This window comes from Perca fluviatilis, chromosome 16, assembly GCF_010015445.1.
Source record: "Perca fluviatilis chromosome 16, GENO_Pfluv_1.0, whole genome shotgun sequence".
Lineage (NCBI taxonomy): Eukaryota > Metazoa > Chordata > Actinopteri > Perciformes > Percidae > Perca > Perca fluviatilis.
Window position 1 is genome coordinate 5180018 of NC_053127.1, and position 17161 is coordinate 5197178.

General features: G+C 41.3%; 1 protein-coding gene across 1 annotated transcript; it reads right to left on the bottom strand.

Moving 5' to 3' along the window:
* Nucleotides 1-5985: 5985 nt before the first annotated feature.
* LOC120544303 (olfactory receptor 2K2-like) lies at nt 5986-9010 on the bottom strand. The gene is made up of 5 exons (XM_039777942.1): nt 8881-9010; nt 8651-8789; nt 7586-7812; nt 6703-6992; nt 5986-6021 (listed from the first exon to the last, which is right to left on the bottom strand). The coding sequence occupies exons 1-5, from the start codon at nt 9008-9010 to the stop codon at nt 5986-5988; spliced, it is 822 nt and encodes a 273-aa protein (XP_039633876.1).
* Between the last annotated feature and the right edge of the window lie 8151 nt (nt 9011-17161).

Here is a 17161-nt window from a genome sequence, read left to right on the forward strand (position 1 = left end):
TGTTCACACTCAACAGATAACATGACATCACCAGGTGGCTTTGGTCACCCCCAGAAGGGTTTAACGTTAACATTCGCAAGATCAAACTTTTCTTAATTGTGACTTTCTCTGCACTGACTCCAAAAGAAGTCTGAGTCTATAGAAGTCTATGAGAAAATGAGCCTACTTCTCACTTGATTTATTACCTTCATAATGAGTTCATGGTCTCAATCGCTAGTTTCAAGTCTTCTTCAACACAGGATAATCTTCATTTAGTAAATGATGGTCCCGTTTATTTTAAAGCAGACGATAAAACAGGGGATGCTTTAGGCCCGGTTTATCAAGACAGAGGCTTAGCGATGCTAACCATGCTAACACTGTGGACATTTAAAAACAGACCTCAACTTGTTTTTGGGTGTTGTCCGTGTTTTCATCTTAAACTTTGACCCTCCCACTGTGAGTTATTTTGAACACTTTGGTTAGCCTAAAGCTAGCTACCTACCGTACATGTCTCCAGGACCCGGAGGCAGGGGCACCGTATAGGGGGAAAAAGTTAGGACAACTCCAAAGGCCCATGACTGACAGGGGCCCCAAAAAATAGGTAAAAACTAATATAAAATTATTAAACCATCATCATCATTCAGTATATATATATATTTCAAATATAATAATAAAATTAATGATCTTTGTTTTTACTTGTTTTTGGCAGTAAAAGTTAAATATCCCCATTGACCAAAAAGTAAACATCCATATTGACCGACCACCGTCTAAACCATTTCTGCATGAAATGGTTTGGTCCTGCCTTAGCGCACTCAGTGACGGTGTTTAGTTGCAGTCAGTAGATGCGCCAGAACTACAGTAGACCACAATGTTGCCAAGTAATGTTATATCAAAATCTGGTTTTCAAAAAAGGAAAGAGAGAAAAGAGACAAAGGAAAGGGTGTCAAACTGTAACCCAGTTTTTCCACCAAGAAAGGTGGGTAGCCTGTAGCCTGTGAGTTGGCTTATTAATGTCCATAGTGAAATAAGCTAGCTAGCTACAGACTAGTGCTAGCCTACATTTAATCACCATTTAATCAGTGCAGGGAAACGTTTAGCAAGATATTCATATTAAATCATTGTCCCTGCCCCTTTTAGCAGACTTAACAGATGAGTCAGCAGCCCCCCAGTCTCCCCCTAACTGTGTCCCTCCCTGTCCCAGTGAAGAAGGAATGACATCTGTTATGCCACAGAGTTTATTATTCCCATCATGAAGGGCAATTTATTTGAGAAGCTTGCACGCACGCGCACACAAACACACACACACACACCTAATGTATGTAATCAAGTGGTGGTGATACAGAACTGTAGGTAATTTGGGTCAATGTTCTGTAGTGTTAGTTATTGGTATATGGCATATTTTTTATATCTATCTATCTATATATATCACATGCATTCTGTACATCCTACAGAGCCAGGGCCCTCTCAGGTAGGAGGAGGAAGAAGTGTGCAAGCACAGGAAGAAGGGAAAGAAAGTAACAGTGATGAGGATGAGAGATGCATAGTGGATAAAGACAGACAAAGTCATAAAAAGGATGACCCAGGTTTGTGGCCAGCAAATTTGACTGATAGGGACAGAGAGGATTTTGTGAGGGCACTGGCCACCAGAGATGATGATGATGTACTGCCACAGGATTCTGAGGGAAAACCATTCCCAGAATACTTATTGTACAGTAAGGCAACCAATGGGAGGCAAAAGGTGAAGAGAGACTGGGTTACTTACAGCAAATCTTCTAATGCACTGTATTGCATCCCATGTGTGCTTTTCTGTCATTTACAAAAAAAGACCTTCTTTTAGTGTACTGAACAGCCAAAAGGGATATAAAATGTCTGATGTAAAGTGACTCTATGTTTGATGAATTCCCTGTCCATGAGAAGAATTACAGCACACAGAGACTGCTATTTGAAATGGAAGAACTTGCAACAGTCAGTAATGGCAGTTTGTGGCATTGACTCTCAGTTGCAAAAGCAGATCCAAGCAGAAACTGAGAAGAACAGAGCTCTCTTGCAAAGAATCCTGGATGTAACACTGCACTTGGCATCAAGGAATTTACCTTTCAGGGGTAAAACCAAAGACCTAGATGATATCCATAAGGGAAATTTCTTAGGCACACTAGAGCTTGACACAGTATCTGAGCTCTGACATTCAGAATGAATTTACTGAATTATGTGGCAGAAGAGTTTTTAAAACAATTTTAAAAAAGGAAAGGGAAGATGCTATTTATTTTTCAGTCATCTGTGATGCTACACCAGACATTTCCCACACTGAGCAGAATGTGGTGCTCATGAGATATGTGAGGTATAACAAAGAAACCGACGACTGGGAGATCACGGAACGGTTCTTAGAATTTAAGGACTTTCACAAAAAAACAGGAAGTGAGATAGTAGAAATGATTGAAAATATGCTTGATGACAAAGGAGACTGCAGAGGGCAAGGATATGACAATGGGGCAAACATGTCAGTAAGGGTCAAAGGAGTCCAAGCCCAGATATTAAAGAAAAATCATCCAGCTACATTTTCACCCTGTGTCTCCCACACCTTATATCTTGTAGGTGTGCATGCTGCACAGACAAGCCCAGAAGTAGCAACATTTTTTGGCTGCATCAATCGCCTTTACTCACTTTTTAGTGCCAGCCCAGAACGCTGGGCCATCTACAAAGAGAAAACAGGTTGCGCTTTGCATCGCCTCTCAGACACTCGCTGGAGTGCAAGAATCATGGCTGTTAAACCTGTAGCACTGCACCTTCCTACTGTCACCGAAGCCCTTGACAGTATACGCACAACATGTAGTCTCACCAGTGAGGCCAGGTCAGAGGCTAGTGGTCTGAAGAACTACTTCATGTCATTCAATGCTATTGTCCTACTCACTGGCTGTGTCTCAAACCGCACACTTCTGTCAGTATACTGCTAATGTGCACTGACCACTTACTGCCGTAGTGCCCATTTTGGATGGATTCCAAATATGGTGACATCTGGAGCATGCCTATGTTCCCACATTTCTAAGATTTTTTTTCCAAAATTAGGCCCTTTGTTCTCACATTTCCTTTTTCATAAATGTGTATCAGATGTTATCCCCTTAACCCTAACCCCTAAAAAAAAGGGCTTAAAATGAAGGGAAATGTAGGAACACAAGACCTAATTTTGAAAATGTCCTAGAAATGTGGGAACATAGGGCCTACTTTTAAGAAAAATCTTAGAAATGTGGTGACATAAGGCTGTGGGACCATTGGGCTGACCCCGTCACATCTGGTTCCAAAAATCCAAGATGGTGACGACCAAAATGCAAACGCAAGGCTTCAAAACCATACCTGCCAACACTCCTGATTTACGCGGGAGTTTTGCTATTTTTAACCCTTTCTCCTGCCATGCTCCTGATTGCTAAGTTGTCTCGCTAATCTCCAGATTTCATATTGATATGGTTCAAATGGATGTTTCATAGTTTCTGTGATACATCCAGACTGTAGGATATGTTGTGGTACTACCTAGCAACCCAACCCAAACCACTGCCTGACTTACCGTGCGTCACTCGTCACGTTCAAGCTTAAGCTCACGTTCAAGTCAGTCAACTTAACTGAAAAATAATTAAAAAAAAACAAAAAGAAAAATGTGTCAAAATGTCTGTCCTCTTGGTGTGAGCCCTTCCGGTCACTAGTCACGTCAGCAAACACAATGAGTTTTGTAAAGGATGTCAGGAAATACACCAAAAAAAATCCCTTTTTTACAGCACAATGTTGGCATGTATGCAAAACAGCAGTCCACAAACCAATGGGTGACATCACTGCTGCTACGTCCATTATTTTTAAAGTCTGTGTTGCAAACACAAAGGTACCGAGTGCAGAGAGCGGTGTGGGGTCAGTAAGGAAACCAGCTGCAAAGTTTTGCTCCGAGGCTCCCAAATAGGTTATTACAGTTGCTTACACAAAACCTTCAGCCTCCCAGTAAGAAACTTTAAAGAGTTAAGCAGCTGTAGATCATCAGTTTGATCCCAGGAAGTGACCCCGGCCCAAACTGAGGAGTTAAATAAACATCCCTTAATCCAGCCTAGTATCCCCAGGAAGTACGCTCATATTGGACAATGGTTTTAAAAACACAACCCTGTCCATGAACGAAATGTTTTTGAAATGTTTAATTCATGAATATTTTTCACATTATACAAATAGTGGAAAAAAACTATACAGGGTAACAATCCTAAACAGCAAATACATCAAGGCATATTCGCCCCTCTCAAAGGTAAATAATTGCTCACGATGCATGGTTGATGAGAAATCTGTCTGACTGGCTAAACAAATGAAAAGAATGAGATGCCTGCACTCCGCTAATATGCCCATAAGATTTTTTTGTGCTGCAACATTTCAACCCTGCTGGGTCTTCCTCAGGCAAATGGCATCCAACAGTGGCTCAAGCATATACATAGGGCACAGACATGGTCAGCTGATCATGCATCAGCTGAACTCATTTTAAACTAATTACCAAGGCCTTGATCAGCTGAGCTCATTTAAACTAACTACCACCTTTACCATAGTCACCACATAAAGCCATTAGTGATAAAATTACATATACATAATATGCACACAGACAATGAAAAAAATTGCCAAAAATCTAACTTATAAAATAACATTATGTGCTGCACTATCCCACTGGCTAAACAAACAGACCATTTGTCACCCAACGCTTTTTGAAGTGTTATGAAAAGACTAAGTAATCTTTTCTAAAATAACAACTCATCGGTGAAATCCGATTAATTTGTTTATGTTTGTGTATAGTCTTTGTTTTTATGTGGTTTTGTTTTTCTTTTCTTCGTTTACAACATACTCTTGATTGTGATCAATAAAAGAACCAAATCAAATTAAAGTGTTTAAATAATATTAACAAAGAGTCCAACAGTAGGGACATTTTTCTAAAGGGCAGGCATCATCTTTTCTTAACTTATCAGGAAAATAACTAAAGACTATAACTAAATAATAAGATAGAGAGATTTAATTGAAACCGATGTATTTTTTAAATAATTAATGCCACTTCCTTGCAGAAAGTCTGAATAGGTGGACAAGACCAAAACAAAACAAGGCATGATCGACCAAGGTCCCTCCAACAACTTAGCTGGGTTAGTTTATTTCAGGGCTGCTCAAAGGGTGGACCAAGGTCCTCATCTGGACCGAACGGCAAATCAATCCGGACTCAAACCGTTCCTCATCTATGAATATAAGACGCTGACACACCAACCCGATTATCATCCGTCGGACAGTCCGGCGAGGTCGGTGACTCGAGTCTGTTCGGTGTGTTCCGTGCCGTCGTCAGTCGGAGGAGCCGTCGGCGTTCATTTTGGGCCGATTTGACTTGTTGAATCGGAAGGCGAGCACTGCAGGCAGTCGGACTCACATGACCCATCTGATTGGTGGAGTGCTAACCCGGAAATGACGAGCGGGATGAGCGTGACTAACGCCTCTCATAATCTGACGTAAATCTTTTAAACTGACCTTTGTTGATCTGAAATGAAGACAGATTGTAGTGGAAGTTTTCTCGTTAGCAGCAGGAGTGCGTATCAAAAAACACACGAAACAAATAAAGATGTTTTTGTGAATTAAACCAAAGTTTGGTCTTTGAGCATTTATTTTACATTTGCAAATGTAGAGATTACTGTTTCACAAGTACCACAGCACATTCTGAAAAAGTCTTCTGACTCAAAACTAAATATCAATACATCTTATAGTTCAAACTGTGTTAAAGCCACCCCTCTTAATGATATCTTTAGCATGCTGGCAGTTGAGAAAATACCATAAACAGTGATTTTACAACCTTCCCTTCTGCTCCTGTCCCTAACATTAGACACAACAACTGCTTATCTCAGAAGACAGAAAGAGCCACGGTTCAGACAGTGTTATGGCCTTTCTTCACCTTATCTGCTAAAAGTAAAACAGAAAGAGAGACGGAGATCCTCTAATAAAAATAGCTTCTACTAGGCTCAAGGTTCACGATGCCAGCTGTTTCACTTGGAGCCTTTGAGTCTACACAAAATGTAAGAATATCTTATAGAATATTAAAAAATCATTAAGCAATCATGTTAAAATAAAATTTTGCCATTACAAGATTCAACAACTGCACGGCCTATTTCTCGCTTAAAATGTTTTCAGAAACACGTTGAACGGTGAACTATCTTTGTAAAATATGAGATCTTATTCCTAACGAAGCCGCCAATATGCTCGGTTGTAATATCCGGGAGCAGCCAGACACATGTGACGCGTTTGTCCAATCAGCTGCCGATTTTCATTTTTTGGGCGACAATACAGATTATCGACCTTCTGATATGGAGACATATTACATCGCTCAGAATGTACGCTCAAGTCGGCGTCGCTTCGGTGTGTTCCGAGGCACTTTTTTGACCAACTCGGGGAGGCAGTCAGTCCAACGATCGACCATCGGGTTGGTGTGTCAGAGCCTTTAGGATCGTTTCTTAATCTTTCGTGCCTCTTCAACTAGGCCACAAGTATGCCGCAAACCTAAATAATCTTTAATACTTAGATGTACAGTGTTATTGAAAACTTTACAAGCAGGTAAAACAGATGTTAAAAGTTTTCTACAGTTAGTTATCAGGAATACAATGACCTAAAGAAGTTAACCCCCTCTCATTTTCTGACTTGGATATAGGTTAAATGCTTGATGATGCTTGCACGCAATTCTTTACTGACCAATCCATAGATAATGGGGTTAATGACTGGTGGGATGATGGTGAAAAGGATGCTGAAGAACTTCTTGATATTTTGCGAGATAGAAGGGAACCTTTGACTCACAATTACGACCAGTGAAGATATTTCGTAGAGCACATACACAACAAGGTGCGATGCACACGTCTGAAAGGCCTTACTTCGGATGGTGCTGTCAGCTCTGCCTCGTTTTACAGAAGCATGCAGGATTCTACAGTAGGAAAAAGCAATGACCAGGAAGATGCTTGTACTCAGAAACCAGGACATGGCGAGACCTAGAGAAACATAAGGAATCATTTAAACCATCATTAGGTATCATTTAAACCTTTCACATCAGTCTATCATAAATCTGTCACATTTTGCCCTTCACTGCTGAATATGCTGAACCCCTGCTGATAAGAGCTGTGGATAAGGGACAATGTTCAACAACATGCCGTATGCAGTTTTATTTTAGTCTCACATTACCAGACCTTGCATTTCTTCAAACCAATCACAATTGTCTTGACAGTGGCTCTGCAAAATATCGGTTAAGGACTTGTTTTGATAAAACGTCCCAGTTAGATAGTAAATGTCGTAAACATACTTTATGTAAATCTTTACAATCATTCACCGAAAGAAGTAAGCAGGCCTGCCTTCTTGCATAATTCAAATTTTCATCAAAACTTGACATTTTTAGCGTTTAACGTTAGCATGTTAGCTTGGAGGTTGTTCTTGTTTCCCCTTGCGAAGGGATTTTGACACAGAGATAGTAGCAAGGGAGGGGCAAAGCACATTGCCAGGATAAGCCTGGCATGCCAGACATCCAGCAAATGTTTGGCTTGTCAGGCTTATCCTGGCAGTGTACTTAATTATAAACAAAGGCACTGACCATAAATGTTGTTTACAGGGGTGGGACTGCAGGCCAGGCCTAGGATACCACGGTTGCTGCAGTAGATGTGTTGGATGGTATTGCCACACAGCGGGGTATCAACGTGCCAGGAGAAGAGCACACCAATTAACAGCAGAGCGATGAACCAGGCCAGGGCGCAACAGGAGTGCAGCCGAGCCGATGTCATGATGGCGTGATACCTGAGTGGTTCACACACAGCAATATACCTGCAGAGAGAGAGCACTGTTAAAGATGTAAAACCATCCTTAGCTTCATTCCAGTTAAAGATATATTTTTACAAGATCTTAGCATCTCAATATGTTTGCATCTGATTCTGTATGCACTAGAAATATCCTGATGTTGCTCTTCTTTAGGCTTCGCTCACATACAAACACATAAACCCAATTACACTTTATGGCTGCAGTCAAGTCCACAAAAAGTTGGCCAGGCTGCTGGAGGATGATTTTACATGGCAATCTACTATTTTGTGAATTTTTTGCAAAGGATAATAAACATTAAGACAGTATTTAGGACAAAAGATTCAACTTATGAATGAAAGTTTTTAAAAGAGTCTAGAAGGGAATAAGAAACTGAGACCTATCTTATTATTACATTACATGTCATTTAGCTGATACTTATCCAAAGCAACTTACAAATTGCTATGCCTCTGGAGCAACTAGGGGTTAAGTGTTTTGCTCAGGGACACATTGATTGATGTGTCACAGTGGGAATCAAACCCAGGTCAGGCATGTGTCATATCCACTGTGCCATCACCAACCCCATCCCAAGATACAGACTGGAAACTTTGTAGGAGAGCAAGGGGGTGACATGCAGAAGGCTTTATTGCCCATTAATTAAAAAAATTACCCTAGTAACAAAACAACAGCACCAAAGAGCATCAGCCTGACATAACAGTTAACAGCAGAAATCTGTAAAATGACAACTTTGAAACACTAAAGAATTGTTTTAGATAAGTCATCTGAGTCAGTCTGTACCATTTAAGCATGACAGAAAAAGACTTGAATCAGTGATTAACACTCTGGATGTGAGGATGAGTTTCATTACCTGTCATAGGCCATCACTCCCAGAATAGTCTGCGCCGCGACACCGTACGTGTGCACAGAGAAGGCCTGGGCGATGGCTGGGATGTAGGCGATTTTCTTCTGGCCCGTCAAGAAGTGTATCATGAGGCGAGGCAGCACCGCTGTGGCCCCCAACAGATCACAAACTACCAGGTTACAAACCATTACGAACATGGGTCTGTGCAGGTTCTTGTCAATGACAATGACGCGCACCACACCAGTATCCCAACAGCATGACCATGTAGTTAAGCAGAGCCAGGAAGAAGAAGAAGGCGCCGTAGCCTGGTGGTACATAGAAGCCCTCCAGCTCGAACACGATAGGCTGTGTGAGAGGAGTTACCATTGTTACGTTCTCCATCCAAAACAGTGCAGTTCTGTAAAAACAAGTTTATCAAAACCCTCCCAACAGGTAACTTTTCAGGCATCAGAGATAGTGATAATAACTTTAGACTCACAGTATAACAACACGTTACAATAATCTTCAGTAAAAAGTTGTAAAATAAACAAAAGAGTTCTTGGCCTCTGACATTTGTCTTTCTTTGTAATTAGATTAGATTAGATTCAACTTTATAGTCATTGCACAGGTAAGGACAACCAGTACAACGAAATGCAGTTTAACATCTAACCAGAGGTGCAATCATTAAAAGTGCTTTTTCTTCATAGCAGTGCTTAAAAAAGTCATAAAACAAAGAATGCAGTATGATCATGTTAGTCCATTATTAAAGTGCATTAGCGAATAAAGTGCATAGAGTTCTGAGAAATCAGACAGTCCATAGTCCATATAATAGTAGAGACAGAATGCAGTATGATCATGTATAGTGCATTGTTGAGGTAATTCTTAACTAAATTAAATAAATCACACATTATTACCTGCAGTAGAACACACAACTGACACTTAATGAACATACGTCTCAGAGCGATAAAGATTTCATCAAACATTAAAACAAAAGAAATAAAGCTAATGTCTATTTATCACAACACTATGAAGGTTCTTGTGGAAAGCCTAAAGCGTCCTGTTCCACTCTCCTGTCTTCTCGTCAGAGCACTGATGAGGCTCTGACTCGTTGAGGAAAGTGTGTTTGCTTTTAATAATTTTCCTTTGGGTTCTACGTGTCCATCAAAAACATAAACACACCCTTAAATTCCTCTGCACATCATGTCCCAAGGTGGCACTAAGACTGAACGTTTGGCTGTGATTTTAAAAGGATTACTTCCTAGGAGTTATTTCAAACACATTGCTAACCATGAATACATCTGAATCTTAGCACCTGAGTGAATATATGGGTTGGTGTGACTATCTTTATAGGATTGACCTGAGGTCACTCTTCCTAAAGCTACTTTCTAAGCTGCCTTCATAGATTTGTTTACAGAAAGTGATGTCAGGAAATGAGGGCCGAGGACTTCATGGTTGGCCCCTTAACCCGTAGACCATTTAGGGTGCCACCTAAAACATATTTTGCAGACAACTGAACTGAAGTTTTCCCATTGTATTATCACAATAACAGTATTTTTAGGTCAGCCTTTAGTATTTAGCTACAACAGTTTTATGGTAGAGGATCACTACAAACTCTGGCGTGAAACTCGGATGTACCACAAGTCCATCACAACCACGACCTTAACATCCTTACCTTGCTACATAAAGGAATTCTTTTTTAAATTCTTTTGGCATTAGAAAAGATGCTAAAAATGTAGTTAGTTTGTCATTAACTTATTCTCACTTGTGCAGTGCCCGTTGAAAACGTGCCTGTTCAGAACGGGCTGATTGCTTCGGCCTCCGGTATTGCTCATCCAAACAACTTCACACTCAACACTGTGCTTCCTTGGGTCCTGAGAAATTCACCTGCTCAACCAGTGCTCGAGTCTACGCATCATTTGCTTACAGGTAGCTATTTGGGTACAGGCTATTCCCGGGAACCAAAGTGTTCATTCTGAAAGTTACATCGCTGATGCTAGGAATGTTTGAGTTTGCTACAAAGAGAGTGAACTGTTCCCAGCATGCTGTTCTGCAGTTTAGGAGTCCCCTCTCAGTATACTACATAGTGTGTAGCTGCAGCTTGTGAATATGTTTTTGTGTCAGCTTAAGAAGAACATAACTTGTTTCTCTTAGTTTCCTCCAGACTCTCCATTCTCTTCATGTATATTAATGATCATCTCTGCCTCAGTGTGTGAGTCCAGATTGAAACGTGTGTGTGTGTTGTGGTTTACCTGTGTTATCATTATTAGGCTGTAATGAGTGTCCTGGAGGCCTCGGAGCTCCCAGGTGTCTCAGTGACCAGCAGATTAATAGAATTAAAGGCTTGCAATGAGGCATTCAAGGGACTACGCACAGGGAGCCTCTCTCTCTGGAGAGACTCCAGCCTGCAGACCGACCTTCTGTCTTTACTCCCACACTCGGTCCATCTCATCATCTCCTGCAGGAGTGTTTGTCGTGTTAAGCCCCTGTGTCTGTGCGTGTGTGTGTGTGTGTGTGTGTGTCTGTATGTGTGTGCAGTTGCTGAATCTGTCTTCATTTCAGATCAACAAAGGTCAGTTTAAAAGATTTTCGTCAGATTTTGAGAGGCTCTAGTCACACTCATTCCGCTCGTCCGGATTTCCGGGTTAGCGCTCCACCAATCAGATCGGTCATTGAGTCCGACTGCCTGCCCTCCGATTCAACAAGTCAAATCGGCCAAAATGAACGCCGACAGACTCGAGTCACCGACCTCGCCAGACTGTCCGACAGCCGATTATCGGGTTGGTGTGTCAGGGCCTTTAAAAAACAGGCCATTACACTAATGAATTTATGGTATTTCCTACAAAAACAGTTATATGATGTACAGTAGGTCCCATGCAGAAGAAGATTTTCTTATTTTTACCATGTGGGACTTCCCCATGAACGACTGTTCTGATTAATTATTTTTTAATTCCTAAAACGCTAAAGGGGTGAACATCGACATGAACGACCATTGGCATGTTATCATTATCAGTGTTATTTTTGAGGTGTTTGGAGCCCTGGTGTTTATAGGGTGACTTCTGTACTTTTCAACCTGGACCTTATTTTACTCTGTTTTTGTGTCTAAGTGACTGATGGCAAGGCAAGGCAGCTTGATTTGTATAGCACATTTCAGCAACAGGGCAATTCAAAGTGCTTTACATAAAACATTACACAAAAAGAGCAGTTAAAAATGATTAAAAAATTTAAAACAGATAAAATACGAGAATAGAAGTTACAGTGCAGTATAAGAAATTAAACATTAAAGAGCAGTTAAAAACAGTTAAAAGTATAAAAGCAGATTATTCTCTTTATATGCTTATATAGATTGTCATGCAATTTCAACAATGCATCTTCAGTGTAAGAAATGAACAATTATTTAAAGAAAGGCAACATCAAAAAGGAAGGTCTTCAGCCTTGTTTTGAAAGAACTGAGAGTTCAATTCAATTCAATTCAATTTTATTTATAGTATCAAATCATAACATAAGTTATCTCGAGACACTTTACAGATAGAGTAGGTCTAGACCACACTCTATAATTTACAAAGCCCCAACAATTCCAACAATTCCAGTAATTCCCTCAAGAGCAAGCAGTGCGACAGTGGCGAGGAAAAACTCCCTCTTGGGAAGAAACCTCGGCCAGACCCAGGCTCTTGGTCGCGGTGTCTGACGAGCCGGTTGGGGTGTGATGAACAGTGGCGATAGTAGTCACATTAATAATGGAACAGTGACTGGATGTAGCGGGAAGCTGCAGGGTTCAGCAGGACGCAGCATGACATTGCAGGGCATCGCTGAGCTCAGCAGGGAGTGCAGCAGGACCACGGCGACAGCTGCAACCAGGGTCTTGGTGCCAACGTTCTCCAAGGAAATACGCTGGGGAAAAAAGCATAAGGACTCCGGGGTAAACTCCCCAGAAGCTAGGATTAGTAACAAGCATTTCTGGGACGGGCTGCACACAAATAGTAATAGTAATAGTAACAGTAATAGAAACAGTAATAGAAAGGAGAGGAGAGAGAGCAGCGCTCAGTGTGTCAAAGGAAGGAAGTCCCCGGCAGTCTAGGACTATAACAGGGTAACTATAACAGGTAACTAAGAGAGACAGGTCATAAGGAGAGGTAGCTTTTCGGGCTTAGAACTCTCCCCCTGCCGGATCTGGCTTGGCTGGCCTACCTCCCTCTACTTTGTTATGTATTATTAATCTAACAATTATGAAGAGAAGCAGTTGGGCCAGTTAGGTGAACACTGCAACTCCTCACTCCCTAACTATAAGCTTTATCAAATAGGAGAGTTTTAAGTTCATTCTTGAATGAGGTGACAGTTTCTGCCCCCAGACCCAGATCGGGAAGCTGGTTCCATAGGAGAGGAGCCTGATAACTGAAGGCTCTAGCTCCCATTCTACTTTTAGAGACTCTAGGTACCACCAGTAACTCTGCATTCTGGGAGCGCAGTGTTCTAGTGGGACAATAGGGTATTAGGGCGCTCTTCTAGATATGATGGTGCTAGACCATTTAGAGCTTTGTAGGTCAAGAGAAGGACTTTAAACTCAATCCTGGATTCAACAGGAAGCCAATGCAGAGAAGCTAATACAGGAGAAATATGATCTCTTTTCTTAGTTCTTGTGAGAACACGCTGCAGCATTCTGGATCAGCTGGAGAGTCTTAAGAGACTTATTTGAGCAACCTGACAGTAGGGAATTACAATAGTCCAGCCTGGAAGTAACAAATGCATGGACTAGTTTTTCAGCGTCGTTTTGAGACAGGATATTCCTAATTTTGGCAATGTTACGAAGATGAAAAAAGGCTGTTCTTGAGGTTTGTTTTAGATTGGCATTAAAGGATATATCCTGATCAAAGATAACTCCTAAATTTCTAACAGTGGTGCTGGAGGCCAGGGCAACACCATCCAGAGTAGCTATATCTCTAGATAATGAAGTTCGGAGGTGTTTAGGGCCCAGCACAATAACTCCAGTTTTGTTAGGGTTTAACATCAGAAAATTATAGGTCATCCAGGAGTTTATATCCTTAATGCACTCTTGAAATTTTGCTAGCTGACTGGTTTCGTCTGGTTTGATTGACAAGTATAATTGGGTGTCATCCGCATAACAGTGAAAGTTAATTGAGTGTTTTCTAATAATATTGCCTAGAGGAAGCATATATAAGGAGAATAGAATTGGTCCAAGCACTGAGCCTTGAGGAACCCCATGGCTAACTGCCGTACTTGGAGGATTTATCATTAACATTCACAAATTGAGATCGATCAGAGAAATAGGACCTAAACCAACTCAGAGCAATTCCTTTAATGCCAACCAAGTGTTCCAATCTCTGTAACAGGATTGAATGGTCAATTGTGTCAAATGCAGCACTAAGATCTAGTAAAACAAGAATGGAGACAAGACCTTTGTCTGCAGCAGTTAAAAGGTCGTTAGTAATTTTCACCAGTGCCGTCTCTGTGCTATGATTCTTTCTAAATCCTGATTGAAAGTCATCAAATAAACTGTTGCTATGTAGAAAATCGCATAACTGATTAGCAACCACCTTCTCAAGGATCTTGGATAGAAAAGGAAGGTTAGATATAGGTCTATAGTTTGCTAAGACCTCAGGATCCAGGGTGGGTTTTTTTTTTCAGAAGAGGTTTTATCACAGCTACTTTAAATGACTGTGGTACATAACCTGTTAATAGAGACATATTGATCATATCTAGTAATGAGGTGTTAACCACAGGTAATACTTCTTTGAGTAGTCTCGTTGGGATGGGGTCCAAGAGACAGGTAGATGGCTTAGCTGAGGATATCTTTAACATTAATTGTTGAAGATCTATAGGATAAAAGCAGTCTAAGTATATGTCGAGACTAGTCTTTATTTCTAACGACTCTGCGTTTAAAGGTGAACCGTTAGAAGTTGAGTGTAAAATGTGATGAATTTTATCTCTAATTGTTGTAATTTTATCATTGAAGAAGCTCATGAAGTCATCACTACTCATAGCTAGAGGAATAGATGGCTCAGTAGAGCTGTGGCTATCTGTCAGCCTGGCGACAGTGCTGAAAAGAAACCTTGGGTTGTTCTTGTTTTCTTCTATTAGTGATGAGTAATAGTCTGATCTGGCCTTTCTTAGGGCCTTCCTATAGGTTTTGAGACTTTCTTGCCAATCCAAACGAGATTCTTCCACCTTGGTGGAACGCCACTTATTCGAGGGTTTACGAGATTTGTTTTAATTCTCGAGTTTGGGAGTTATACCAAGGTGCTAGTTTCCTTTGCTTCATCATCTTCTTTTCAGGGAGCGCGTGAGTCTAAAGTCGTCCCGTAGGCATGTCGTAATACCGTCTACAAATGCATCAATTTGAGAGGGACTGAGGTTAACATACAGGTCCTCTGTTATGTTAAGGCATGACATAGAGTCGAATGCTGTTGGAATATCTTCTTTAAATTTAGCTATAGCACTGTCAGATAAGCATCTGGTGTAGGAGCTTTTATCTAATTTAATATAATCAGGTAGTAAGAATTCGAAAGTGATTAAAGAATGATCTGATAATACCGAATTCTGCGAAAATATTATTAAATCCTCAATTTCAATACCATATGCCAGCACAAGGTCGGGGGTGTGGTTAAAACAGTGCGTCGCCTTGTGTACACTCTGACTGAAACCGATTGAATCCAGTAATGAGTTGAAAGCAGTACTAAGGCTGTCATTGTCAACGTCCACATGGATATTAAAATCACCTACAAGAATTACTTGGTCTGATTTAAGGACTAAACATGATAAAAACTCTGAGAATTCAGATAAAAATTCAGAATACGGACCTGGAGCCCTGTAAATAACAACGAATATAATTGGCTGTAATGTTTTCCATTTTGGATGTTGAAGATTAAGAACAAGACTTTCAAATGAGTTATAATGTAATTTTGGTTTAGGTATTAGGGAGTGAAATAGAAGGCGCATGAAAGAGCTCCCCTCCTCGGCCTGAGCCTCTAGGAATTTGAGTATTAATATGGCTGGGAGGAGTGGCTTCATTTAGACTAACATAGTCTTCATGGCCCAGCCAGGTTTCAGTAAGACAAAATAAATCAATTTTATTGTCTGATATCAACTCGTTTACCAGTACTGCTTTAGAAGACAGAGATCTAATATTTAATAGTCCACATCTAATTTTCCTATTTTGTTCTATTGCAGTAGTTTTAATTCCAATTAGGTTGTTAAGTATAGGCGCATCTTTTGTTTACCTTTGATTTAACCGATCTGACCCGGGGGACAGACACCGTGCTTATTAGACCATGAGTGGGCGACTGCTCCAACGGAAGCACAGAGGGGCGCGTAGCACTGCACCTCTGATTACTAATATCAAACTTGGGTTGTCATGGTTTATGTCTGATAAACTCGTTCAGATTTTTTGATATGAGAGCGGCACCGTCCCAGGTGGGATGAATGCCGTCTCTCTCAATCAGACCAGGCTTTCCCCAGAACGCCCTCCAGTTATTCACATAGCCCACATCATTAGCTGGGCACCACCCGACACAACCAGCGGTGGAAGGATGACGTACGGCTGTACATTTCATCATTGGTCAGGTTTGGCAGGGGTCCAGAGAAAACTACTGAGTCCGACATTGTCTTTGCGTATGCACAAAGTGACTCAACATTCATTTTAGTGATCTCCGATTTACGACCATTACCACCTACGTGAAGTATGATCTTACTGTATTTACGGTTCTTTTTGCCAGCAGTTTTAGATGGGTTTCTATATCGCCCGCTCCAGCCCGGGGGCCATATGACCGTAGGTAGGCCTACTGTAGCCGCCGGGGCCGCTGGCTTCACATATCGCGAGTATAGAGCTCCCAATAACCAGAACTGGCTTCTCAGCCGGTGTATCGCTGAGGTGGGAGAAACTGTTAGAGGCGAAGACGCTCCGGTTTAAGCGACCGTCATCGTGTGCACTCCCTGGTCTAGATCTAACGCTACGCTTCCCTCGGACAGTCACCCACTCGCCCGGCTGCTTTCGGGGTCTGCGGGGGACAGCTAGCAGAAGCTACAGAAGCTACAGTATGTTGGCCCGCATTAACTACATGGTGCTGGCTAGCTACGGAAGCATACGATTCTGATTCCATGGTGCGGAGCCGTGACTCAAATTCACTAAGCCTTGCCTCCAAAACAGCGAATATACTACATTTATTACATGTATCGTTATCACTAAAGGAGGCAGAGGAATAGCTAAACATTTGACACACAGAGCAAGAGAGAGCAGGAGAGGGAGAGGAATTAGCCATTGCTAATGGCTAAGCTAAAGTAGCTAACAGTGTTTTAACAATTGTAAATTCAGCGAGTCAGTCGCTGTAAGTGAAGCTAAGTATAAGTGCTTGAGTAAAACAATTGTAATTCAAATGTAATCCAGGCAAATAGCTGCTAATTTAAACAGTGAAGCAGAGTTCAGTAAGTTTTTGCCGGAGCAGCAAACTAGCGTTTGTAACACGGGAACACCGGAAGTGACACAATACGCTCACCTTACACGTCGGCACGTCGTCTCCCGTTGAAACT